The sequence below is a fragment of the Poeciliopsis prolifica genome, unplaced genomic scaffold, assembly GCF_027474105.1.
Source record: "Poeciliopsis prolifica strain line A6 unplaced genomic scaffold, Auburn_PproV2 SCAFFOLD015, whole genome shotgun sequence".
Classification (NCBI taxonomy): Eukaryota; Metazoa; Chordata; class Actinopteri; order Cyprinodontiformes; family Poeciliidae; genus Poeciliopsis; species Poeciliopsis prolifica.
Window position 1 is genome coordinate 1,608,814 of NW_026562390.1, and position 25,653 is coordinate 1,634,466.

General features: G+C 39.9%; 1 protein-coding gene across 9 annotated transcripts in view; it reads right to left on the minus strand.

Moving 5' to 3' along the window:
• grin1a (glutamate receptor, ionotropic, N-methyl D-aspartate 1a) overlaps positions 1-23,593 on the minus strand; it is a 45,355-nt gene extending 21,762 nt beyond the window's left edge. For 3 of the 9 annotated variants that reach the window (XM_055040081.1, XM_055040078.1, XM_055040075.1), the window contains exons 1-17: positions 23,101-23,593; positions 18,490-18,624; positions 17,772-17,948; positions 13,216-13,278; positions 12,293-12,390; positions 11,216-11,337; positions 10,581-10,755; positions 9,587-9,731; positions 8,782-8,868; positions 8,334-8,469; positions 7,661-7,788; positions 5,533-5,697; positions 4,315-4,433; positions 3,874-3,986; positions 1,837-1,985; positions 743-900; positions 129-290 (exon numbers count right to left, since the gene is read on the minus strand). In XM_055040081.1, coding sequence (XP_054896056.1) covers positions 129-290; positions 743-900; positions 1,837-1,985; positions 3,874-3,986; positions 4,315-4,433; positions 5,533-5,697; positions 7,661-7,788; positions 8,334-8,469; positions 8,782-8,868; positions 9,587-9,731; positions 10,581-10,755; positions 11,216-11,337; positions 12,293-12,390; positions 13,216-13,278; positions 17,772-17,948; positions 18,490-18,624; positions 23,101-23,349 — 2,381 coding nt within the window. In that variant the 5' untranslated portion in view covers positions 23,350-23,593. Of the gene's footprint in view, positions 1-128; positions 291-742; positions 901-1,836; positions 1,986-3,873; positions 3,987-4,314; positions 4,434-5,532; positions 5,698-7,660; positions 7,789-8,333; positions 8,470-8,781; positions 8,869-9,586; positions 9,732-10,580; positions 10,756-11,215; positions 11,338-12,292; positions 12,391-13,215; positions 13,279-17,771; positions 17,949-18,489; positions 18,625-20,117; positions 20,222-20,279; positions 20,378-23,100 lie in introns of those variants that run through there. The other 6 variants (XM_055040083.1, XM_055040080.1, XM_055040079.1 and 3 more) reach the window with 4 other exon arrangements.
• Between the last annotated feature and the right edge of the window lie 2,060 nt (positions 23,594-25,653).

Consider the following 25,653-nt stretch of genomic DNA (forward strand, 5'->3'; position numbering starts at 1 on the left):
TCGGCTCTAATCCTCCTCCATAATTGCATTCTGAATGACTGTAAACTGTCGGATCGTGACTATAAAATCAAAGAAATGAAACAAAAATCAAAGTTCATACGAGAATCGCAGCTTCTGCTGGGACAGACCTGAGAATGGCCAGGGACACATTCTGTTTCCAGGGGCTGTCCTTGCGCATGCCTATGCCAAAGCCCGAACGGAAAAACAGCTCTCCCGTGGTCACCAGGTCGCACTTCTGCGAGGCTTCAAACTCCAGCACCGCAGAGTCCCAGATGAAAGCATGCAGCTTGCTGTGGGGGGGCAACGGGCAGGAAGGGAGGGAGGAGGGAGGAGGGGGAGGAGGGGGTTATGGTGCAACAGTACAATGATTTACATACACATTTACGCCTCCCAACCTTCTCTTACTCGCACACCAAATCAAGTGTCATTCAGCGTTTACCAAATGAAATCCAAGGACCGACGGTGAGGCCGCCCGCCCCCATCGGGTTCTGACGTTCGGCCGGGTTCGACCTGGAAAAGGACGCTCCTACGCTCAACATTAGCTCAACCTCACGCTCGTTTGTGTCGGCGCCAGGGGTGATGGACCCGGGTCAGAATGAAAGGTTGCAGTAAGTCCTGCCGCTTCCATCTGACCCGGAGGTCCATGTTCCCTACCGGCCCGCCGTTAACTGGACTGACCCTAATCTGTGTGAAGCAGCCGGCCGACGTACGCTCCGGTCGGCCCGGCCTGGCCGAGACTCACTTGTCACGCACGGCCTGGATAGCCTCTGCAGCACTCTCATAGTTGTGTTTCTCCATGTGGCGGTACATAGTGCTAAGCTCCACCTGTCGTCGGAAGTAGATGTCCACGGAGCTTTGCTTCACCGTGGCGTAGATGAATTTATCGGATGGGTTTCTCAGCTGCACACAGAGAAGGACAGCAAACATTCGATCATTCATCAGTTCCTGCTAACAGTTTGCAGCTGCTGGCCTGAGTTTGAGCACTTGCTAAGATGGCTGCAAGTCACTGTTAGCTTGAGTTTTATAATAAAATGGCTGCAAATAGCTGTTAGCTTGAGTTTTATAATAAAACGGCTGCAAGTAGCTGTTAGCTTGAGTTTCATTGTGCTAGGTTGGCACAATGTAGCTGTTAGCTTTACTCAAAGCAGTCATTAAATTGATTTTGATCAGTTTTTAGCTTGACTTTGAGTTTGATTACGTCAAGTTAGCTCAAAGTAGACGTTAGCATGTGTTTGATTATGTTAAGTTGGCATAAAGTAGCTGTTAGCTTCATTCAGAGCAGCCATTAAACAGATTTTGATCAGTTTTTAGCTCAATTCCAAGCAGCTATTAGCTTGAGTTTGAACATTTTCTAAGTTGGCTGGAAGTAGCTGTTAGCCTGACTCAGAAAAGCAGCTAAAACAACTCACAGCAGTCGCTAAGTTGATTTTGAGCAGTTTTAGCAGTTTATAAATGACTCTGAGCATTTATAAATCTTACTTTGAGCAGCAGTCAGCTTGAGTTTAAGAATTTGCCATGTTGGCCATGAGTAGCAGTTAGCTTGACTAAGATCAGGCGCTAAATTGACCCCATTAAATTGACTTGGAGCAATTTTGACCAGCTATTGGCTTGAGTTTAGTATTTGTTAAGGTGGCTCCAAATAGCAGTCAGCTATTAAAGTAACTTTGAGTAGGCCGCCAAGTCAAATTCAAGCAGCCATTAGATGATTGGCTTTAAGCAGCTGTTAGCTTGACCAGTTACATCCTGGTTAGATAAAAGTCGGAAAACGAGCAGCTGAATAAAAACATGCTTGATGTTAGACAGTATCATGTGAATGGTTGGTGTGTTACCACCCACCCTGGGGTCATTGATGCCGGTGATGCGCTCCTCAGGCCGGTCCAACACCAGGAAGGCAGCCAGGTTGGCAGTGTAAGAAGCCACAATGATCATAGCAAAGCCAGCCCACACCATGCCAAGGATTCTCGCTGAAAAGCTGCGCGGTGCACCTGTGTTGAGATCAAGACCTTCTTCAGTTCTGGTGACTGATCATGCTTCCTAGAACAGGTTAGGATAGATCTATGGCCTATACAAGACATGTTTGTTCCATTTTTTACATAAAATTATTCTTCGATAATGAGATTTTAGCTGTTTTAGCGCATGTATACAAATAAGCTGCTGATGGCCACGCCCCGTTAGTGAATGTTTACACTTTCATGTGAAAATGGCTGCAAACACATCCACAATTATACAAAAGTAGATCTTTGAGAAGCAGAAGTGGAGCCTTCTGCACAACTAACAAGAATGCAGCAAGTGGTCTCTGGATGGCGAGTTAACAAAACTCTTGTCTTTTCCAGCAGCCATTGCACAGCAGTAAAACCAGCTGGTTGCTCGGGAACGGGCTGGACTTGGCCGGGGTTGCTAGGTAACGGGGTAGTGTCTGTCGATTGCAACTTAACAATAATGAGGATTTGAAACGGCTGATTTTAACTTCAACTTATTGACAAAAACAGGCTGGGTGGTGCTTCTTTCAATGCTTAGACTGTTTTTAGAAGCAGTTGAGGCTAAAATGAAAGTATTAGCAGGTGAAAAAGTGACAGATTTGCCTTTATTCTGACTGATTGGTGGCTTAGTCGTGGAACAAACAGATGGGTTCAGTGTTTATCGGCAGATTGGTTGTATTTTCCCGGTACCCCGCTTGTTTTTGACCGATTCCGTCACCATGACGTCCCTGTTCCTGGAAGCTGCAGCTTCCTTGGTGATTTTCTTCACGCTGTCAAGAATCCAAAGAGAGGAACCTCCAGACATCCCAGAAGCCATTACCAATGAAAGGCAGCACTGTCTGCCCGTCCAGCAGCGAGCCAAAGCTGCCTGTCCCTTCAGCCCACAGAGGGATGCAGGGAGCACTTTCTATCGAAGGTTTAACATCTGATCAACTTTATAACACGAGGTTATGAATGTCCTTAAAGGGCCGGTGGCGGTAAAATATATTGTAACCTCTGAAATATGAATAAAGAGCCAATGAGAACTTCTTAAAGGTAAATAGCTTTGAACTTCATTTCACACTCGTGGAATTTGGTGGAAAAACTACGGAAGAAGATTATGGCCACTGGAAAATAAAAACAAAATGCAAAAGTGAAAATTCTAAGAAAAATATCAGAATTATGATATTTTGAATGTTTTTTTCTCAGACGTTTAACTCTTTCTCAGAATTCTAACATTTTCTCTGAATTTTGACTGTTTTATCTCAGAATTTATTTTTTTCCAAGGACTTTTGCTTTTTTCTCAGAATGTTTTATTTCTCATAGATTCTGACTTTTGATCTCAAAATATTAAAGTCAGAATAAGCTTTTTTTTGTGGCATCACTAATCCTCTTTAAAACTGTTTTCATTTGACTGATAAAATATTATTTAATCACACAACAGTTATTTTCAAGACTCTATTTATACATTCATCTGGGCCACATAAAACTTTTCGGGGAGCCGGATTTGGCCCGCGGGCCTTGAGTTTGACACTGTGCTCTTTATTTATCAGTTCCAGTGGCATTTTATGTCACTTATAATGTAGAAGTGACATAAAAATATTAATCCCTTAATATTTTTCTTCAATATTCAGGAATTATTGACTTAAAACAAGTTTGCTGAGTCACTTGTAAGTTAGTTTTGTCTTATTTCAAATACTTTTTTCAAGATACTTGCACTAGAAACTAAAAATGCTTGATGAGGTTTTGTGTTTTTGTAGTGTGGGAACTGCGCCGTTACCTAGCAACGCCAGTCAAGTCCAGGTCCGTTACCTAGCAACCCAAGCAGTTTGATGAGCTGGTTAAAACACACTTGGTGACATTTTGTGTTTTTGCAGCGAAAGTGACCCCAGTTGATTATATTGTTACGTCTGACCTTCTCCAATTCCAGAGTTCAGCAACACTCCCCAGGAGAACCACATGGCAGAGGACAAGGTGAGGGCATCTTCTTCTTCTTCCTCACTGTTTACTTTAAATCTTCCAAATGGACTGGAGGGAAGAAATTGGAAGGGTTGCAGAGGATAAAATGAGATGTCTTTGAGTACACACAGGGGAATGAATCCCAGCATTTTCCCAGGAGAAGGAGGGAACTGAACATGAGTGAGCGAAGCAAGACAGAGATTAGCTGTCGGAGAAAAGGAAAAAGGCTAAAGACTGTAGCACGGGGACAGAGCAGTGGGATGGTCGGAGGCAATCTTCACCTCTGTCTGCCATCTCATCCACACTGAGGGAAGATCTGCAGTGCTGAGGAGTGCATATAAACATACACACACTGTGTATACAAACACACATATGGACAAACACGCCCTTCTTGTACCTGAACCGGTCTAGAAGGTAAAGCATCACCGCCACCACATGCACCGAAAGACCCACCAACAGCCACAGCGTACTCTGGAACGGCTGCATAAATGAGTCCAGCGTACTTCGAGGAATTTCCTAAAAACACATACAGTATATTAGGTTATCAGTCGATTACATCAGAATGATAGGAGGAGGTCGCATTAGTCATTAGTCTTTAGCTGTTAGCTTGACTCTGAGCAGCTGTTAGCTTGAGTTTAAGCAGCTATTAGCTTGAGTTTAAGCAGATATTAGCTTGAGTTTAAGCAGCTGTTAGCTTGAGTTTAAGTAGCTGTTAGCTTGATTCTGAGCAGCTGTTAGCTTGAGTTTAAGCAGCTGTTAGCTTGATTCTGAGCAGCTGTTAGCTTGAGGTTAAGTAGCTGTTAGCTTGATTCTGAGCAGCTGTTAGCTTGAGTTTGAGCATTTATAGACACACAGTAACTGCTTAATTGACTTTGAGCAGCTATTGAATTAACATTGACAGGTTTTTTAGCTTGAACAGATGCTAGCTGGAATTTCAGCGCTTGCTAATTTGACTTTCAGAAGATGCTAGCTTTAATAGCTAGCATCTAGGCAACCTAACCGCTGCTCAGAGTCAAGCTTTGATGGCTGCTAAATCAACTCCGAGCCACCATTAAACTGATTTTGAGCAGTTTATAGCTTGACTTAAACATTTGTTATGCTAACTTTGAGTATGTTAGCTTGAGTTTAAGCATTTCTTTAGTAGGCTCTCAGAAGATGCTAGTTTGACTCAGCGCCGCCGCTAAATAAAACACCACCAGCAGCCTTTAAATTGACCTTCAGTAGTTATGAGCTCGATTCAGAGCAGCTGTTAGCTCTAAACTAAATTTTGTTAAGTTGGCTCTGAGTAGCTGCTAGCTCGACTCAGAGCAGCCACTAGCTCTACTCAGAGCAGCCATTAAGTTGACTTAGCTTGATTCATAGAAGCTGTTAGACACACAGAGCATCTGTTAACTTAACTATGAGAAGCTGACAGTGTTTCTGTCAACAGCTGTTCATTAAAATTTGACCACATTGTTAGCTAGCATCTGGCCAGCTGTCAGCTAGATAATGGTGTGAACTGTAACAGCTATAATAAGGCGCAGAATAACAATAAAAAGTTAAATTTAACACAAGATACCACAGTAGGACCTCTAACAATAAATAGTTGGGCAAAAGGACCATGTGTGTTTCTCACCTTTTTGACTAGAATAGTGAGGCCTTGATATTTAAAGGGTTTAGAGAACTCTATGTACTGAGCACGTTCGTTGTTTATGGTCAGCGGGGCCACAATCATGTCAGCCAGCCCACCCAGCAGCTCTCCCATCATGCCGTTCCACTCCTTCTTGTTGCTGTTGTTCACCTGAAGTACAAAAGCAAAGACATCAATAACCCTGCAGTGTGTAGGAGCGCTAGTCTGCACACACAGATGCCTCAGACACGAAACTGGTTTGAGGCGGTTCACGTTGCAGGACGTGCACTGCAAGAGTATCGTTTGCATCCCCACAGCTTTTTTACTGTAACAGTGAGCTCTGCATCCCTCTCAGCACTTTTCAGTGTAAGAAAATGTAGCATTAACCCAGAAACTCTGAGCTAATCTGACACGACGCTACAAAATACACACCATGAGCGACTGAAGCATGAAGAACAAACTCCTCCTGACAAACATCCTGGCTGACATCCACGATCTTCCCAGATATAAGTACTGATTGTTGGCAGCTAAATCTCTTCAAGGCATAATGCTCCCTCAGTAATTCATCCAGTAACTAAATAAGTTGTTTTATTTACAGTCTGAGTTTCTGCAGGACAGACGTTAAAGAAGAAATGCAAGATAAAGAGGAAAAATTGAGAGCATTTCACTGAACCCCATTGAAAACCTGCAGGTTATTCCACCAAATGTTGATTTCTGAGTTAAAACATTAATATTGTTGTTTATGAACTTGTTTTCTTTGAATTATTCTCTGCATCTTTTTTCATTTTCTGTAAATAAATACAAAATTTTTGGTTGGAATTTCAGAGACATGTCAGTAGTTCATAGAATAAAAGAACAATGTTCATTTTACTCAAACATTTACCTTTAAAAAAGTAAAATTAGAGAAACTAACCATTTTAAGTGGTCTCTTAATGTTTTTCCAGAGCTGTATTTTGTTAATATATTGAAGAAATAAACTCTAATTTTGTATAGAACACTTAATAAAGATTCAAAACATTAAATAAAAGCTCCTGCAAACAAAGTAATATTAACCAAAATAAAAATTATTGAACTTATTGGCTAAAAAAGATCTACATTCATACGAATGAAGTAAATAAGGATTTTGTTTGTGCTGCTCTTTGTGTTTTCTGTGTGCTGCAGCGCTACAGTGGGATACCCTACTTTGATGTATTATGAATAAGGACAGAGGTTATTTTTGGTTCAGCCAGTGTTCCTGCAGTAACCTCAACCCAGATGAAAAGTGGACTCCTGCAGAGCTTCAAAATAAAAGTACTAACCAAAAACTGACCTAAAACATTTAAAACGATGCATTTAACATCCACAGGATGCTCTCTGTTCTTCTTTTACCTTATGCTTAAATTGTCTACAACAATTAGAAAACAAAAGGTGACCTATTATGCTTTCTTGTACAGTTTAGGGTACATCTATACAATACATGTTTGTTACATTTGTTGCAGAAAATCCTTCTTTAATCCAAAAGATTTTATCCGTTTCATGGCGTCTTGTCACTTCAAATCTTAGTAAGCTGCTGCTGGCTATCAACTCCACGTTTACACTCGTACATGAAAATGGCTGCAAAAAGGAGCTCGATCACACAGCCGCACATCTTTGAAAAGCATTAGGAGAACCTCCTGCACAACCAACAAGTGGTTGGACGTCCAAAATGATACATTTGCATAATATGTCCCCTTTTTCTGAGTTGGAGTGTTTATTTCGTTTGTTTTATTCATTTTTCTTGGATGTTTGATGTGACAATTCCTACAAAACACTTAGTAATTAACAAAACATAAATTATTCCCTTTTCTAATTAAGTTACAGTTTAATTTGTGGAGTTCAAGACAACAACTGCCAACAAATAACTAAAATTATCAATACTCGAGCCCTTCTAAAAACTCATAATTAATAATTCAAATAACAGAAATATATGTTAATATGTATTAAAGTGCACATATTATTTAGCATTATAACAGAATCTAGCATCGATGGGACTCCTTGTCTGCTCTCAGCCAATAGTGTGTCAGGAAGCATCAGTTTAAATTTTCTGTCAAATATTCTACAGAAGTTCTACAAAAGTGTGATTTTTTTTTGCATGAAATGTGTTTTTTTTTTTTACCCGCTCTTGGGTCCCAAACTTCCCATCAGCCACCAGGTGGACCTCGTAGGTGAAGTTCATGGTCATGGCCAGTTTGATCAGCAGGTCGACACAGAAGCCGTAGCAGCACTGCGGCACGATGGGACGCCCTGCCAGAAAACCACCAACATTCATGCTGGACGTCACATTTCCTGGTTTTAATATAAAGGCTGAAGAGACTTTTGAAGCGCAGAACAGATGCTGCATTTTAATTTAAATAGATCAGAATAGAACTGAAAGCTTATTTCAGACTGAACTCCTATGCTACACGGATTAATTATTTTTGGGGTGAAATATTCCAACTTAAGCTTAAATGTTGACGATTTTTATTAAAGACAAGCCAACCAGATGAGATGTTGATTCTTTTCTTCTTTTGACTGAACTGCTTCACAGCCCTATTGAGGGTGAATTTTTCTCTGTTGTTTGTTGATTTTTTGTTCTAGCACATTTTTTCCTTCCACTAAATTTCCCATTTTTTCATCTTGTGATTTATCCACTTAGTGGTTGGTGCCAGTGATGTGTTGAATAAATTCCTCTGTAGGTAATGAAACTACGTAACCAATTAACTTACTGTTTGATGAACTAATGTAACCTTTGAATAATAACCTAACTTCCTGCATATGTGGTGAAATGAGAAATGCGTCTGTTGTTTTACCTGGGATGGTCTCATTGGGCCCGGTACAGATAACCTTCTTTATAGTGACTCCATTTAATGCCTTTTCCTCGTTGCAGGTCCCGTCTTGCATCGTCGGTTTCACATACACAAACGGCTCTTGGTGAATCGTCACGATCTGCAGCAGGGAGACAGTTCAGGTCAAACTGTAATCATTAAAAAGCAACAAAAAGAGTCTTAAATTTAAGGCACAGACCATTTGAGTCAACGCAAAATGACTATTTTAGCAACAGAGGATAATCTGTCTGCATCTTGTTAGTTAAATCTACAGATCAAATCTGAAGGAAAAACATTGGGATTTAATATATTAAATCTCTCACTGCAAAGAAACAATCTTACCAAATATTTTTCATTCATTTCTATTGAAAATAACTTGAAATAATACAAGTTGGGATGTGTGTGTGTGGCAGCCGCGTCCGAGTCCGCCCACCTTTAATCGGGTCGACATCTGGAAGCCCTGCGGTTTCTCCGTCTCCCCTCCAGGCCAGATGATCTTGCGCTGATTGTTCATCACCACCTGCAGCGACGCCGGACACGCGGCCGCGTTAGCGCTGACCGAAGGCATGCTGCTGATGAGACTCCAAACACTGCGGGTGAGCATCACTGATGAGTCAGCGTGGCTCCGCCGCAGCTCAGCGGTTCTGTTTTCACCTCTGCTCTGTTACACCTGAAGCAGCTCACCATCATTCAACCCGATCCGCTCCGTTCCGGCGGGTTTTCTTCTTTTAAATGCTTCCAGGCGACACAAGGACCAAAACTAACATCTTGTAAGCACTGCTGAACACTTTAGTAATCGGATAACTGATTATAAGATAAAACATTAGCAGAAGACGCTCAATAGATTTATTTTATAGATTTTAACCAGGAGAAGCTAAAACTTTGTCTTGAAGATTTCTGTGTACAAAGGTTTTTTACATAAAAAAATAAATAAATTAAATTTTTGCTCTGAATACATTATTCTTTCATAAAATGATCTTTTTATGAATCTGTTTACCCAAGTTAGTGATTTATCAATTAGTTTAAGATTATTTCAATACTAGATTAATCACGATTAATGGTTTCAGCCCTAGTTTATATGGATTTGTAGCCCACTGTAGTGAAAAACACATCTGAATATCCCATTTGCTGATGACAATGTGATGCTCAAACTGATTATGTATCCAGGCTGGATTTAATTCAGACCAAATAACCAGCAAAAAGAAACAAAATCCTAATTTGAGTTTTTAAATCGTTACCTGCGTGCCGTTGTAAATGCCGACTTGGACCAGGCGAGACTTCTGGTAGTTGAGGATGGTGTAGTGGGCGTATTTCCTGTCGCCGTCGTCGTTGAACTCGACGCGTCCCGTCAGACCCTCCGGATATTTGGACGACATCAGCACCCTGTGGCAAAAAAAAAAAAATTATATATATATATATTAATATGTGATTGTATCACAATTACTTACAGGAAGGCCATTCTAAGAGAAATAAGAAATAAAAGATTAAGTAAAAAATAAAATTAGAATAAAGTCAAAATTATGAGAATAAAGTCACATTTTGAGAAAAAGTCATATTAAAAGAATAAAGTTATGAAATTACAACAACAAAGTTAAAATCAAATCAAATTTTGAGAATAGGTGTGACATTATAAGAATTAAGTCAAACTATTTTGTCATTATGATTATTATTCTCTCAATACTTAAACTGTATTCTTGTACTTTTATGACTTTATTCTCAAACATTTTTCAACGATTTTTAGCGTGACCTTAATACTTTTTCATAATATATATCTGTGCTAAAAAGCAAATGGATTCATGCAGAGATGCAGTTTAAAAGTTTGATTTCATATGAATTATTTCCATCCGGCAGCAAATCGACACATTTCTAGTGGAAGACGTGATTTTCATGACAGAAAACAGACTCGACTGTTTGCTGCTGCATCAGTTTTTATAAAAACTGCGTTTTCTTCAGTGACGCAGCAGCGAAGCCTTGTGTAACTAGGTCATCTCCATCTGCAGGATGCAGAACCTGAACTCGGCTAAATCTGATGGTAAAGGACATTCTATGCATTTTCAGGCATATATTCAGAAAAAAAGCATGGAAAACACAAACCAAGTCAGCTGGCCTGAAGAAATGATCAAACCATGAAGAGTAAATATCTGTTTTCATTTGAAATGAGTTGCAGTGATTGGTGAAGATCTAAGATCAGAGGAAAATGTGTGAATGTTGAGTGATTCGTGGCGAGCGCACCGTTTAAAAAGGGGCCCTGTCTTCCAGATGTTGGTGTTGCCCACGCAGCCTTTGGGTGGTTCTGTGATGTTCTCCTTCTCAAACAGCTCCTGGATGGACTGGGCCACCACTGCCACGGCGTCGGTGATGTGGGCCGATTCGTTCTTCCCATTGATGAGCTGGAGGGCGATCAGACCTGAGACCCGGCGGAAACATAAACCGTCACCAACAGGAGCAAAGAAATCCACATCGGAGCCCCAGACCACCAGGGGGCCCCCAAGAACATCAGACTGGCATCATAAAATATACAGATATTTATAAAATTACAATGAATAATACAACTAAATGACACATGGAAAGATTGTTATTATAGTTCGTACACCAATTAAAATAAAACATTTTGCAAATTTCCCTTTTGAATGTTTTTGTACTTTTATATAACAGGTCACCTTTAAACAAACAAAAAACAACTAAATTACTTCAGTTCTGAGTGCTTGAGTCTGTTTAATTCTTAAATACAGAAGGTTGAAGAGTTTAGCACAACATGCAGGTGCTCTGGGATTTATCTGACGATTACTAGCTAATCTCTGGGATCCGTTATGTGTTTCTGTTTGATTCTGGACCAAACGTCAGCGCGGGTTTCTGGATGGACGTACCATCTGGCGCCTCGCTCAGAGCTTTACCGGACATCTCCCGCTCCCCCACCAGCCACACGTAGCCCGAGCCCGTCATGTTGAGGAAGCGGGCCGCCTTGTACACGGCGGCAGCATCGTCCTCGCTGGAGATAAAAAAAAAAAAAAAACATAGTTAAAATATTATACTGCTTCCGTTTGTTGGGACTTTAAACCCTCGATATGTAAAATGCCAGATTACATGAAGCTATCCTGCTGGTAGCTTTTGCGCAACTCGTTTTCTGTGGCCACATTTGTCTGGTTTTTGGACGCTGTGCAGCTGGAAGCGTTTTCTGCTCTCTTTTTTGGTTTTTACGGTGCGTAGCCATGGCAACACGCTTGTTTTTACAACCGGAAGCAGCTGATTAGCATCGCAAAAGCTGGAATATCACCTGAACTACGACAAATCCCAGAGGAGCTGAAAAGGAGACAAACACATCTCTGAGATTTAAAGAGGAGTAGCAAAAGCAAAGGAGGTGGATTATCAGTGCACTGATTCTGTCACTGAGGACATTTCTGCTGGCCAGACAGTGAGGTCCAAGAAATTACTCAAGAAAGAGTAAAAAGGTGCTTGGTAAAAGTCTACTGTAATTATCAGTCATTTAATATTTAAAAATTACATAATCAGATGGAGAAAAATGTAAAGTTCAGTGGAAACTTTGGTATTTTAAGAACAAAAATGACAAAAATTCAAATAAGTAACAAAAAATAACAAAATCAGGCCAAATAAAATGTTTCCAAATCAGATTATTTCAATAAAAACCTTATGAAACTTTAACAGAAACTCCAGGTGTGTGTCTGTTTATGGTGAATTGTTTTTCATTCAGTGGGAAGAAAACCCAGAAATTTTACTCAAGTAAGAGCAGAAATACTTCATCATAAAATTTCTCCAAGTAGATTGAAGTAAAAATACTCCTGAAAGTAAATTATTTCAATCAGTTACTCAAGTAAATGCAACTAATTGCTACCAAACTCTGTGGTTCTACAAAGTGTGAGTCTACATTAAAGACTTTGCATATTGATCCCTGCTGAACCAGGCAGAAAGGTGAAAGGTCGCCTCACCTGGCGGACAGGATGATGACTCGGGCCTCCAGCTCTTTAGCCTCCAGCAGCAGCGCGGTTAAGTTTGTCTCCTGACTGAACTGTAGGACTTTCTCTGCCTGCGGTTGGGGCAGAAGAAAGGTCAAGCCAGCTACTTTTCCCGAGCACAGACACCATGCTGCCGCTTTACCTGCGTGGAACGAGCGTGGCCAATTTGGTTTGAAAAAACGAGAGACAGAGATTAAAAAGGAAAGCGATCCAGGGGAACCGGCTGAACTAAAAAAAGAAAAAGCTCGAAGGGAAAAAAACTTTTGCATTTGTCTGCATGCAAACTGAGGGTTATATCAAGGCTCCAAAGAAGAACGTGCATATGTTAGGTAGAGGGGGAGAAGAAGGTCAATGCAACCAGTAACTAAAAACAGGTGAGGAGGGGAGTGAGGGGTCGTTCTCCCTCCCAAAAGATAAATAAATCAAATTAAAAAAATCAAAACTGCTGAAACCAGGGAGGTGCTACGGACAGGGAGGAAGTAGCATCTGGGAAGTCTGAGTCCCAAACTACCGGTTCTCCACAAAGGAATGAGCTTGCAAACTGTTTTCTTTTTTTTTTGCATGTAGGTGTGTGTGGGTGTGTGTGTGTGTGGGTGTGTGAGTGTGTTTTTTAAAAACATGCATCCTTCATTGACGGAAAAAAAATTAAAATGAGAAAAGCGGGGCTCTGTTCTCTTCATTTTTTTGGAACAACCGAAAAAATCTGTTTTTTTTTCATACCAAAATCATTCTTTTTTTATTATATGGAAATGTCTGAAAGTAAAAAATCAAAGAAAAGACGTGCTACCAAGAGAGAGGGGGGCATTTCTGGGTCGGCTGGTGACTGGTTTGGGCTGGTTTCTAGTTGCTACGTTTGGAAAGTTGGTGGGCGGCGTGCATTGACCATGCAAATATACCTTAGGTCCTCGCTTGTTGTCATAGGACAGTTGGTCGAGGTTTTCATAGTTCCTTTTTTTATTCTGATGAGTAATGTGCACAGAGAAAATATGCAGACACAGAAAAATATTATAAACAGTTGAAAATGGAGGGCAGTAAAGCATTCCAACAAATCTCCACTTTTCTGCTTCAAATTGGGAGCTTTAACACTGGGGCTCGCAAACGACATCGGCACAGGAATCAGAAATGACTGAAATGTAATGGGACATAAAGAGCAGGAAGGTTTATTGTGCTTAAGACGAGATCCTGACGCAAACGGGACAATTTTAAATCTTATTTAAATGTTTTCACTTGGGTCTCATCTGTCTCTAAAAACAGTTCAAGAACTGAAAAAAGACAATCGGCCGTTTCAAAAACTTCCCGATTGTCAAGTTACAGTCAAAAAAACAAAAAATCTTACCGAGTATTTTTGGCCAAATGTCTTGACATAAGACAAAACTAACTAACAAGTAATAGTTCAGCTTTTCTTTAATTTTTTTTAAACAATACAAGTACTCAACAAAAAGTATATAAAGTACATTCATCACATTTCTGCAGTCAGCCACAGAACTCGGGTTTTCGCCAGCAGCCATTTTGGCGGCTGACCAAACTGCTGGAGTTCCATCGGCGTTGCTCGGTAACGGACCCGGGCTGACTGACGTTGCTCGGTAACGGGCCCGGGCTGACTGACGTTGCTAGGTAACGGTGCTGCAGCGCCCACGCTGCAAAATAACAGAATCTCACCGAGTGTTTCTGGTCGAGAAATGAGACAAAACTAACTTACAAATAGCTTTTCAGAAACATGCACAAAATCCTTAATATTAATGAAAATAGTTTTGAAGTTAAAAATACCAAAATAACTGCATAACTTCATTTGTAAATATTAAAGGATTAATGTTTTGATCAGTTAGGATTTTAACCAAATACTTTTTTACTCTTGAGAAATGTCTTCAACTGGTATTTTACTGGTTTTAACAAACAAGCTGAGCATTTTTTCTGCTCATTTCTGTTCATCACAGCCACCAAAATAAATCCCTCTTTACGTTCTTTACGCTCTTTTCTTTTCTCCTTAAGTAGCGCCGCATCAAAATTACATGGTGGATGTTTAAAAGGCAGAATAAACCTGGCACTTTGTGTCTTTTCTCAGCAGTTTGTGCTTTAATAATTTACAGCTTCTCCAGCTCGCCTGCAGCTCTCGACCCGGCCTGTTTTCTGCTTTTACACGATGTTGCATCACTTCGTTTTGGAAAGAAACAAAGATCTACTTTTATAAATCCAAAGCACTCTGTTTTTGAAAAGTGTGCAGACTCCTTTAGAGTTATTGACAAACCAATCCTCATATGAAAGGAATATTTTATTCTGCAGCATTATTACATTTTAGATAGGAGTACATTTTTGCCAAAAAACTCAGATTACATATGGAAATTTCTGAGGTTGAAAATTTGTAAGAAAATTCTCAGAAATTTTTGGATTTATCTTTAATTTTTTTTCAGAGAACTTGAAAATTACTGAATAGAAGAAGTTAAAAATTGTGAGACAAATCTCAGACATTTCTATGTTTTTAGAAAAATGGGACAACTTTAGAGCTAAAAAAGTAAAAAAAAAAAAAAGTATTTGAAACAGGGAAATAAAAGAGTTGAAACTGAAAAATGATTGTGAAATTAAAAATAAAAGATTCAAAATTTAAACAAAAAAATTAAAATGAAAGTAAAGATTTGAAACAGGAAAAGAAAATGTTCAAAACTACTTTTCAGAGTCAAGGTTTGAGTTTTGTTTTTTCAGTTTCAAATCTTACTTTTATTTTTTTGAACAAAGTTTGTGGCACCAGTTTAGCTCCGTAGTTGACTGTCTGTTGTAATGCATGACTTGGGTCAAAGGTTTTGTCAGTTTTATTTGGTGTATGTACATATGTGGCTTTAGCTGCAGGATGTGTGGGAATTAGAAAGACAACCTGCCAGTTTCATTAGTTTATTGACAGAATTGGACCCTGGGGCGCGTACAGTAGACACACAATTAGTCCCATAATCAATTTTCTCGCTGTTTTTGTCTATTTGCGTGGATTTTCAGGCTTCATCCTTTCCACTCTGAGCTTTCGGTACAATAATCGCTTCCTGAACTCGGATGCATTTCCACAGCAGCAATAAAACGTTAAACTGGAGCTGCAGTTGTGTCTAAATATACACTCCTGACTGGAGTCTCACAGGAAAACGAGCGGCGGCTTTAGATGGAGAGCACAGATGGGCTCATTTTGGCATCCAAACTGCACCGTGCATGAAAGGAGCTTCCTGGATCCTCATCACAAGCTTTTAATTGTCTGGTTTTTCTCCGTAAATGCAGGATGTGACTCTGGGCTAAACGATTTGAGCTGAGTAAATGGCGGCGTGGTTTTATTTTATTTTTTCTGAAGTGTTTTCCTGTTGGCGGCTCGCGCTGATCCCAGCAATCGGAGCAGCTTTCGCTTCAACTTGGGCAAACAGCCTCGGGTGGATGTGTCATATTCTGAATCTCTGCAGCTTCTGATTTAATTAAGCCTCCGAATCGGGACTCATTTCACTCCAGCACACAATTACAGCAGAAAGTCGCCCCGAGAGGAGCGAAAACCCGTCCCACAGGGATTACTTCCTGTTAAATGGATCGAGTTCAGGTTTTATTCTAATCGTTTCTCCCTAACAGAGAAACTTTGTTATGTTCTCTGAATTCAGCTCACAGCAAAATTTAGGAACATGATCCACTTTTACTTTTTCTCATGTTACAAATGCAAAATTGAATGAGTTTTACTTTGGATTGATTATTTGCATTAAAAGATGCAAGAAAACAAATCATTCAGTTCCTTTTTTAATAATAAAAGAAACCTTTTGTTACCTAAAATATAAAAATATATAATTTCTTTAGTGCATCTGAAATGGGTGAAGCTAAAATTCACTTGAGTTTTGAGTAAAACAAATTTACAATAAAATGTTTTTATTTTAAATGCAAAATGTGTAAAAATTGTAGCAGTTTGGCTTAATTACGCTATAAACACAAAGTGCTTTTCAAGAAATGACATTTTTTAGTAAGTACGCTCCAATTGACGATTAATTGATTACTAAATACGTTGACGATTATTTCAATATAATAACAATTAATCGATTCAGCTTTATTAAAATAACTTATTCAAGTTTATTTTTGTCATTTTTCTTTGCAAAAGGATTTATTAGCTGCCTCAACAACACAAAACAACAAACAAAACAATGCATTTTCAGCTTGTTTCAGCTAAACATGAAAACATTCAGGTTCATTTTACTTTCTGTGCTGGTGGACAGTTTTATTTAACTTAAAAAAACAAAATAAAAGAGAAATTTCCAGCAGGTAGAGAAGCATAAAGCTGTGACTAATGCAGGGTGTTTCCCAACACAAACATTTGGTGGCAAAATTGTGTTTTTCTTTAAATAAAAGCACAAATTGATGCTACGTGAAGTCAACAAAGATTCATTTTTATTTAATTCTTTTGTCAGAAAACAGTTTTGTAACTAATAAAGTAACTTGTAATCTAACTACTTTTGAAACCAAGTAATCAGTAAAATAACCTTAATAACATAAATAAATTCAGTAACAACAGCACTAATTTATGTAGGTTCAAACAAAGATGAAAATGTGTTAAATATAAAATAAACAAAATTAAGCTTAATTTACTAAGTTAGTAGTGGTGTTAGGTGTATTTGAGAACCTTTTTGGGTTCAAAAGTGCTGCATAAGTGATTTAATTTAATTTAAAATTACTTTTTCAAGGATTTTTTATTAAAATATTATGTTAACCCAACAATAAAAAAAATATTTATTCTCTGTCTGAATGTTTATAATTTTTATTCTATAATATTTGCAGCTTCTTGTGCAATTTCCCTATAAAAAATTTTTATAAGCTCTAAACAGTTTCTTGTCTTTTCTGTAGGAAATCATCCCCACAGCATGATGCTGCCACTGCCTTATTTTCCAGAGAGGATTTTCAGGATGATGTGCAACGTGTTTTAATTACTTTCTTATGTAAAATTTTGAAATTTTAATAGTAAAATATAGTATTGATATAGTATTGAAAATCAATACTATATTCAAAAAATCAATACTATATTCCTTTTGCTAAATAAAAAACATTAAAATTTGCATCTGTAACGTGACAAAACCAAAGTTTCTACAGTAAAACAACCTGGAACCATTTTGTTTTTCTGCGATGGTTTGCAGAACCCCATGTTAAAGTCCACTATTTGGCTCCCAGTGTGGATAGACACAAGATAATTTGGACTGTGGCGAAAAGCAACGTGAAGATGAGCAAATAAACATACAAACTTCTGTCAGATTAGACCACATTAGACGCTGTTGATGTCTCTGGGAATGTTAGCCAATGTTTACACAATGGTGAGAAGAGATGTGCTCAGACAACAGAGAGGAAAACAGCTAGGTACACGGAAGATCTCTGAAAAAACACTCGCACACACTCATGCTCAGACACTCCCTAAAGGTGGAGGGAGGAGATGAGGGCGGGCCGCAGCGCCCCGGCGTCTCACCTTCGTCTCTCGCTCCTCCAGCAGCGTCTCCAGCCTCTTCTGAGCCGCCCGGCCCTCGTGGTCGTCGCTGACGATCAGGATGATGTGGTTCCAGTTGAACTCGCGCATCAGGTCGAACCAGACGTGGGCTTGGTGGGAGTACGGCGGGACCGTCCGCAGGAAGGACAGGTGGATGCTCTGAGAGGGAATCAGACCAATGAGAAAGGGGAAACATAATAATTCATTTCAATCCCTGCAACAGCAGGAGTATTTTCCATCTGCAAACTCTCATTATGAATCAAAAAAGAAGCTGCTCATTACTTTTAAAATGAATTACGTTTCAAAGTTTACTCCAGGCTGTTTTTCCACTTAAGTAAAACCATATTATTTAAATAAAATCTTTAAATGTTTCCAGTGCTGTGAAATCCTCCCTCCAATGTTATTGGAGATCTTCCAAGGCCTGCGTTAAATTTTTAATGCCTCTGCTTTTTTTTTAACTCGTTTGATTGATTTTAAGAGTTCATTACTGCGGTTTGTGCGTCATAGCTTTTTTTTTTTTTAACATCAGGGGCAATATTAATAGCAAACAGTCGACTTTCATCTGGAAAGCCGTTTAATCACAGCTCCCCTAATGGACGCTGATGGGATGTTTAATCCAGGAAGCTCTTGAAGGCGTCCCTGGGGAACTCCTTAATTCATCTGAGTGCCGACTCTCCAGCCGTTTTCATCTGTCACTCACCTTGTCGGAGTAGATGGACATGCGCGTGGTGAGCCCCACCACCGGGATGCGGTAGAAGCCGGCTGTGTAGGAGACGGGCGTCGGGGTGAGATGGTCGCTGGACTGAGGAGGGTGACTCACCAGGATGGCGTAAACCTGCAGAGAAACGCAGGAAAAGAAGGATGAAAACGCTAACAAATCACAGCAACACTGACATTTATTTATTTACCGACATATTTAATTTTGTATGGAGATACAACAGGGTCGTAAATGTGGAACAGATTCCCAGAAAACTGCAAATCAGCTTAGAGTAGCTTTTGAAGCTTATTAAATGGAACATTGACCAACATATTTTATTTGTATTTATGATTTTGCTGATGGCACCCGACAAAATGATACATTTTGTCGGGTGTCGGTAACCCGACATTTTGTCGGGTTACTTGTTTCATGTATTTTGTTATTTATGATGTGAAACTCTTTGAACTGCCTTGTTGCTAAAATGTTCATAAATAGCTCACTTATTTAATTATTCAATTGATATTTTACATCATTAACTATTTAAATTTGAAAACAAAAGACACAAATCCCTAAAAGCATAATTCATTAAATATTAAATAAAAGGTAAATATTTAATTATGATTTTTTTTTTAACTATATATTTTGAAACTTTTATAAGCCATTATTTTTCATCTAGTCCTTATAACTGTTCTGAACTTCCGCCATAGTGTTTGGTGTGTAAAAAATAACAAAATATATTTCTGTTTTAATTCTATGGAAGAACATTTCAGCCAACATGTGTCTCATAACTGTGACCATCTCCATCCTGGAGGGCAATAAGATACTTGCCGACGATGACTCCCAGTGGTTTTAGCCGTCAACTTGTCAACATAACGCACTAACTCTTAAATATACGTGTGACAGTTTTCTTTTCTTTTGACAAAACTTTTCTGACTTTCCAACCTGCTTTGAATGAACCTTCTACAAATGGTCGAATCACTAAAAACAAATGAACACATTTTGTGCAGAAATATATAATACATTTAAAATATTAACAAAACAAAATATTAAAGTTCATTTATCTTAAACTAACTTTAAGATAAAGTTGATTTAAAACAATAGCAAGGGAGAGGGAAGTGTTTCAGCTATGCTAGCTTGACTATGACAACCATAACATTTTGTGTGTTTCCGTTCATCCACGAGAAAAAAAAAAGAAAGGTGACCCACCAACCAACTGTAACAGATCATCAGTAAAGCAGGTGTTTCAATTAGCTAACCAACCACTCCACTGGTAGGTTAGCTAACCAACCACTCTAGAGGTAGGTTAGCTAACCAACCACTCCACTGGTAGGTTAGCTACTAGCGGCTGCAGCTAATCTACCACAGCGACCACTAATCAATAATCACAAAGTAAACATCAAACCTAAAGACATGAATCTGTAATGGACAGAATATTCTGTTATCTGTGTGAAAATGTTTTAAGTGTTTTTTTTTTTTTTTTTTTTTTGCGTGTGTGTGGAGTTTCTGTCATTTGCTATGGCAACAAGTCTGCATGTAGCTTAGCATACTGAGAGCCAGAAAAAAAGAACATGAGGCGGGTTTGAGTTGTTCTTCAACTGGTTTCCTGTTATTTCCCATTTCCTGTGGCTCACCGCACTAAGTGTATAATCTCTCCGTGTCCAGCTTTTATTTTGTTAACGGAGTTGTTCCGCTTCTCCGGGCGCCGCGTGGCTTTCGGATGGCTCCTGGCGTTTTGCGCATGCGCAGACGTCCGGCTGTAAACGGTAACATTCATCCTTCATCCTCCTGCTCACCTTCAGTATCTGTCCGTTTGAGCTGTGGCAGCTGGTGTTCTAAAACATCTGACGGGAGCCGGGTAGCGCCTTGCTAGCATGTAAACTGAAGCCGTTTCCGGTTTGCGGCGGAAGTAGCGCCCATTGTTCACGCAAAGCCTCATGGGAGCTAGGAATAATGGAAATTATTTTGATCTCATTTTTCTTTTAGCATCAGTTAAAATAATTTGGTTCTGAATCAACAGTAAAATCCAAACTGTGTTTTATGATTATTAATGATAAACTCGAAGATTTTTTCCCATTAGCATCTAATTTAGACATCACATCCTGCAGATAAATTAAACCAGACTCCTCTCTGCTCTAAAAAGTTGCATAAAAAGGTTAAAAATAACATTTTCGTCTGGAAGAATGTCACGCAGGAGGAATAAGTCTTTTGTTCGTCGTTGAGGGTGTTTGGGTTTGAAAAGCAGAGCGGATGAGACGCCTGGGAGGCGAGCGGGGAGGGACAGGGGATCAGGCTGGCAGAGATGCTGAGGCCCGGATTATTGGATGAGAGCATCCCGTATGGCTGGGTCAGAAATGAGGTCCTGCCTTCCGAGGAATGCTCGCGGGCAGCTCTTCTCCTCCATCTGCCACCGCGTCCTACAAGCTAATCTCATCTGATTAAACTCCCCACAGACTTCCTGTCCACTTCTGACGGTTCGCTCTCATTTGCACATCAGGACTGTTTGGTGTTTCAGGTGTAAATGTGATCGGATTGGATTGTGTTATCCTACAGGAGTGCATCAGTTTGAGGCGATACAGCAAGCAGAGGATGAGAAAGCAGATTTGAACCTGTGGGTGTTCTTTCTGGGTTTTTGTATAAAGCCCAATTATGTGTGTGGGAGAGAGATTCACGCCTCGGGTCGCTGTGACATAACACCGGCGCTTCTTCCAGGGTTCACAGTCAAATTCAAGCATTTTTAAGGCGTTTTCTCACTTTTGCGCCACTACAGTTTGGAGGTAATAACAGTGCAAACGAAATAGAGTATGTATGGGAGAAGATTCGGGTCAAGAAATAAAAATATGAAATAAAATTGTGACTTTTTTTTCATAATTTTGACTTTTCTCAAAATTCTAACTTTAATATTAGAAGTCAAATGTTGTAAAAAAAAATTTAACTTTAATCTAATAAATCTGACATTTTTTAGCAGAATTTGGACTTTTCTCAAAATTCTAACTTTAACCGTAGAATTTTCACTTTTTTCTCAGATTTCTGACTTGAATCAATTGAGATCAAAAGTTTATTCTGATGTTGTTTCAGGACTCACTCATCTTCTTCATTTCACTACTTTGTGATCATTTATGATTGTCATCTATAAATTCTTGTGATAGAGGTTCGTTTCAAGCAGCAGATTCATAATCTGGATACGGCCCAACATGAGAATGAGTTTGAAGTCCCTGCATCGTCTTGCTCAGTTGAGCTGCGGTTTGCCTTGAACTATCCCCTGCCTGCAGTTGCAGCCTCTTCTTGCAGACGTGTTTTAATGTTCTGCCGATTTTCACCCCTGACCTGCTCCTGTGCACTTCAGCAGATCTGCAGCTGTGCGCCCGGAAAAGTGGAGCGGTCCCATCGTCTGAAATCTGCCTCAAACCAAAGGCTATTTTTGAACAGCGGCGCTGAAAGATCTGTGGGGAGTTCGTCATGTTGGAGCAACACAAGGTGGAAAGAAACATCAGTTTTTAAATGCTTGGAGGAATATTCATGTTTTGAAGCTAAACCCAAATCAGTCAGGTCTGATTTTTATGTTGCATTTCAATGGATTTATTATTGTTATTAAGTCAGCAGATGTCAATACTTTAATTCACAAAGGGTTACAGAATCATAACGCATAATATATCTCCACCTTTCCTGCTGGTTTCAATACTAAATAACACCAATAAATTTATTTCTTACACAGGAGACGTCAGTCGACTCAAAAATATCTTTCTCAAGAATTATTGACTTCAAACAATATTCTATTTTGTCTCATTTGAAGTACTAAGATATTTGCACTAGAAACAAGATCAGGAAACTTGTTTGAGGTGCAAACTCTGAAATTTAATTTCAGAATTCCAATTTTAATCTGCTGAGATCAAACGTCAGAATTCTGTGAAAAAAGTATGAATTCTGATTAAAGCTACAATTTTGAGATTAAAGTCAGAATTCAGTGAAAAGAAGTAAAATTCTGAGATTACGGTCTGAATTATGAGCAAAAAAAGTTTGAATTTTAAGGTTAAAGTCAGAATTCTGACAAAAATACCTGAATTTTGAGAATTCAGAATTTGAGGTGGAAAAAGTTATAATTTTGAGTTTACAATGAGAATTCAGGGGTTAAATTGATCAAAGTCAAAATTCTGAGAATAAGTCAGAATTTTAAGAAAAACATCACAATTTTGCAAAAAAGTACAAATTATGAGACTAAAGTCAGAATAATGAGAAAAAAGTTTGAAATCTGAGATAGAGTTTGAATTTTGAGATTGTAGTCAGAATTCTCAGATTAAATTCTGACTTGTGAGAAAAAAAGAATTCTGAGATTAATCTCCAAATTATGAAGAAAAAATGTCAGAATTTTGAGATGTAATTCAGAATTGAGAGAAAAAATTTTTTTGAGAAAAATGTCAAAATTTAGAATTTTTTTTAATAATAATAATAAAATCTGACAATCTTTCCTCTTTCAGTGACCCTTATCGTCTTCCGTAGATTTGAAAAAATGAAAAAACAAAAAGCTTTGATCGTGTGATGCAGAGAGTTCTGCTCCAGCGCAGCAGAACTCTCTGCTCCGACGCGGTTCCGCGGTGCGGGACGCGGCGGTTCGGTTACCTGGCTGTGGATCAGGTCCTCGCACACCGACAGAGCCATCTGGATCGCGTTGGCCTTGTGCGTGACGGAAATGGCGTTGAGCTTGAACTTGTCCCGGCCGTACACCTGGTTGGCCTGGTTCACGGCATCCTTGAACACCTGCTCGTACCTCTTCTGGCTCAGGACGGCCCCGATGTTCACGATCTTGGGCTCGCAGCCGGCCCGCGCGCAGGAGCACGAGAGGAGCACCGCCAGCAGAAACAGACGCATCGCGTGGAGCGCCAACCCGCACAGCGCAGCCCGGTCCCTTTTCTCCGCGGTGGCGGCTCGGCTCGGCTCGGACTGAGCGAGGCGGGCGCGATCCAGGTGGGCGACGGCACCGGCCGGGGCGGGGGGAGGATGGGAGCCCCTGAGAAGGAAAACGGAAGCCCGGAGAGAAGCGCTGGCTATGCGAAATGCGGAGGAATGTGCATGATCAGGAGCGGAAACCTGCAAAATGCATCTTTTTTCTCTGTTTCTCTAAACAACAAAAAATTAAATTAAATCATTTTCTTAAAAAAAAGGCGAGCTAAATCATCGCAATTGCTTCCGTCGAACCGCGTCCCAGCCCGCTTGGACTCCCGAACCGCGTCTGGAGCGGAGCCGGTGCCGGTGCTGTCCTTGGTGCTGACAGCTGTGCGATGCGCGCCGCGGCGATCGGCTGCTTGTGCGCGTTCCCGCGGGATCCGCTTCATTCAGTCCGAGCAGCTTCTGCAGATCCGGGAGGTTCTGGTGAAATTCGGTCCAAACCCAGCAGAGGACAGAAACGATTTTTAAAAAAATCAGCTAATTGTTTCAGCTTCTGCTTAAGGTATTGAAAAAACAGTCACACTGTGGAGTACAGAGAACCAAAAGTGCCAAAATCTGATAAATAACATAATGTTAAATTATTGCAAATAAGTGAATATTTATGTGCAACTGTATAGTTGACATGATTTTGACAACTGGACAACAGCTGATTAGATAAACATATGTACAAATTATTTCATACAATATTTTTATGAATATAAATGGCTCCTGTTATTTAATGGACTTAAAGACAGGAGCTCAACTGACCAATCATTTTGCCTTTAGCAGTTTTAGCCCCACCCATTTGTTTAGACATGTTATGTTACACAGAATTAAATAAAATAATAATACACTGCAGTATAGGATTCTGAAATGATTGTCTTTATTTTTGTGAATTTCACTTTCCTTTAAATTATCACACATAGATGTATTTACCAACTTGAATTCAAATTCAATTTAAAAATACTTTGTTAAAGGGAAATTAAATGCTTTTTAAAAATTCTTTCATTTTAAATTCTCATTTGGAGAATTTTGGCACTATTGGTCCTCAATACTAATGAATAATAATTTATGAAATCAAAGAAAGCGTAAAAGATATATGTTAAAAAAATACATAAACAATGATCACATAAGACAATTTTTTTGTTTTGTTTTATTTAATGCATATTTTTATCTCAGTGTTTTTGAGTAGGGCGGTGATAAAATTCAATCATAATTAATGATGGTGCCATCATTAATTATCCCTCCTGGGTATAAAACCCCCAGAAAGGAACCGAACCTCATTAATCACACCAAACACGGGCGCCATCTTCCTTTCCCGTCTCCTTAAACGCTCGGTCTGGTCCTGAGGGACGAGACGAACCCAAACACAGGATGAACGCAGCGCAGGTAGCGAGCGTCTCCTCCTGCAGCCCCGTGTCCGCCTGTTTCTGCAGAAGAAGCTGCTGCTGCTGCTGCTGCTGCTGATGATGATGATGCTGCTGCTGCTGCTGCTGCTGCTGCTGCTGCTGCTGATGATGATGATGCTGCTGCTGCTGCTGCTGCTGATGCTGCTGCTGCTGATGATGATGATGATGCTGCTGCTGCTGCTGCTGCTGCTGCTGCTGCTGCTGCTGCTGCTGCTGCTGCTGCTGATGCTGCTGATGCTGCTGCTGATGCTGCTGCTGCTGCTGCTGATGCTGCTGATGCTGCTGCTGCTGCTGCTGATGATGATGATGCTGCTGGTGCTGCTGCTGCTGCTGCTGCTGCTGCTGCTGCTGATGCTGCTGCTGCTGCTGCTGCTGCTGCTGCTGATGCTGCTGGGATCAACCCTGCAGCCTGAGCAGAAACCAGGCGAATCGGCCTCCCGGTTGCCATGGAAACAGGCTTCCTTCACAACAAGAGCGCGCGCCCTCCGTGGATCCCTCTCTCTGCAGCGAGGATAGCAATGATGATGATAATAATTGTAATAATAATAATAACAAAGGGCGACGCAGACAGAGCAGCAAAACCAGACGTTGAAAAACAACCAAGAATCTGAATCCATGTTGTCACTTTGCAACAACAGCGAGCTGCGTTGTATTTTACTGACATTTATTTTGAGGTTTTCTTGCAGAAACTGAAATTACAAATTAATAGCAAACACGCTGATTTTGAGACGAAAAAAAAAATCAATTTGATTCTGCTGGGATGAGGTATAAAACAGACAAAACGAAACCCCTGTAAGCAACCTGTGACGTAACATCGGTGTGCGCATGCGCATCGCCA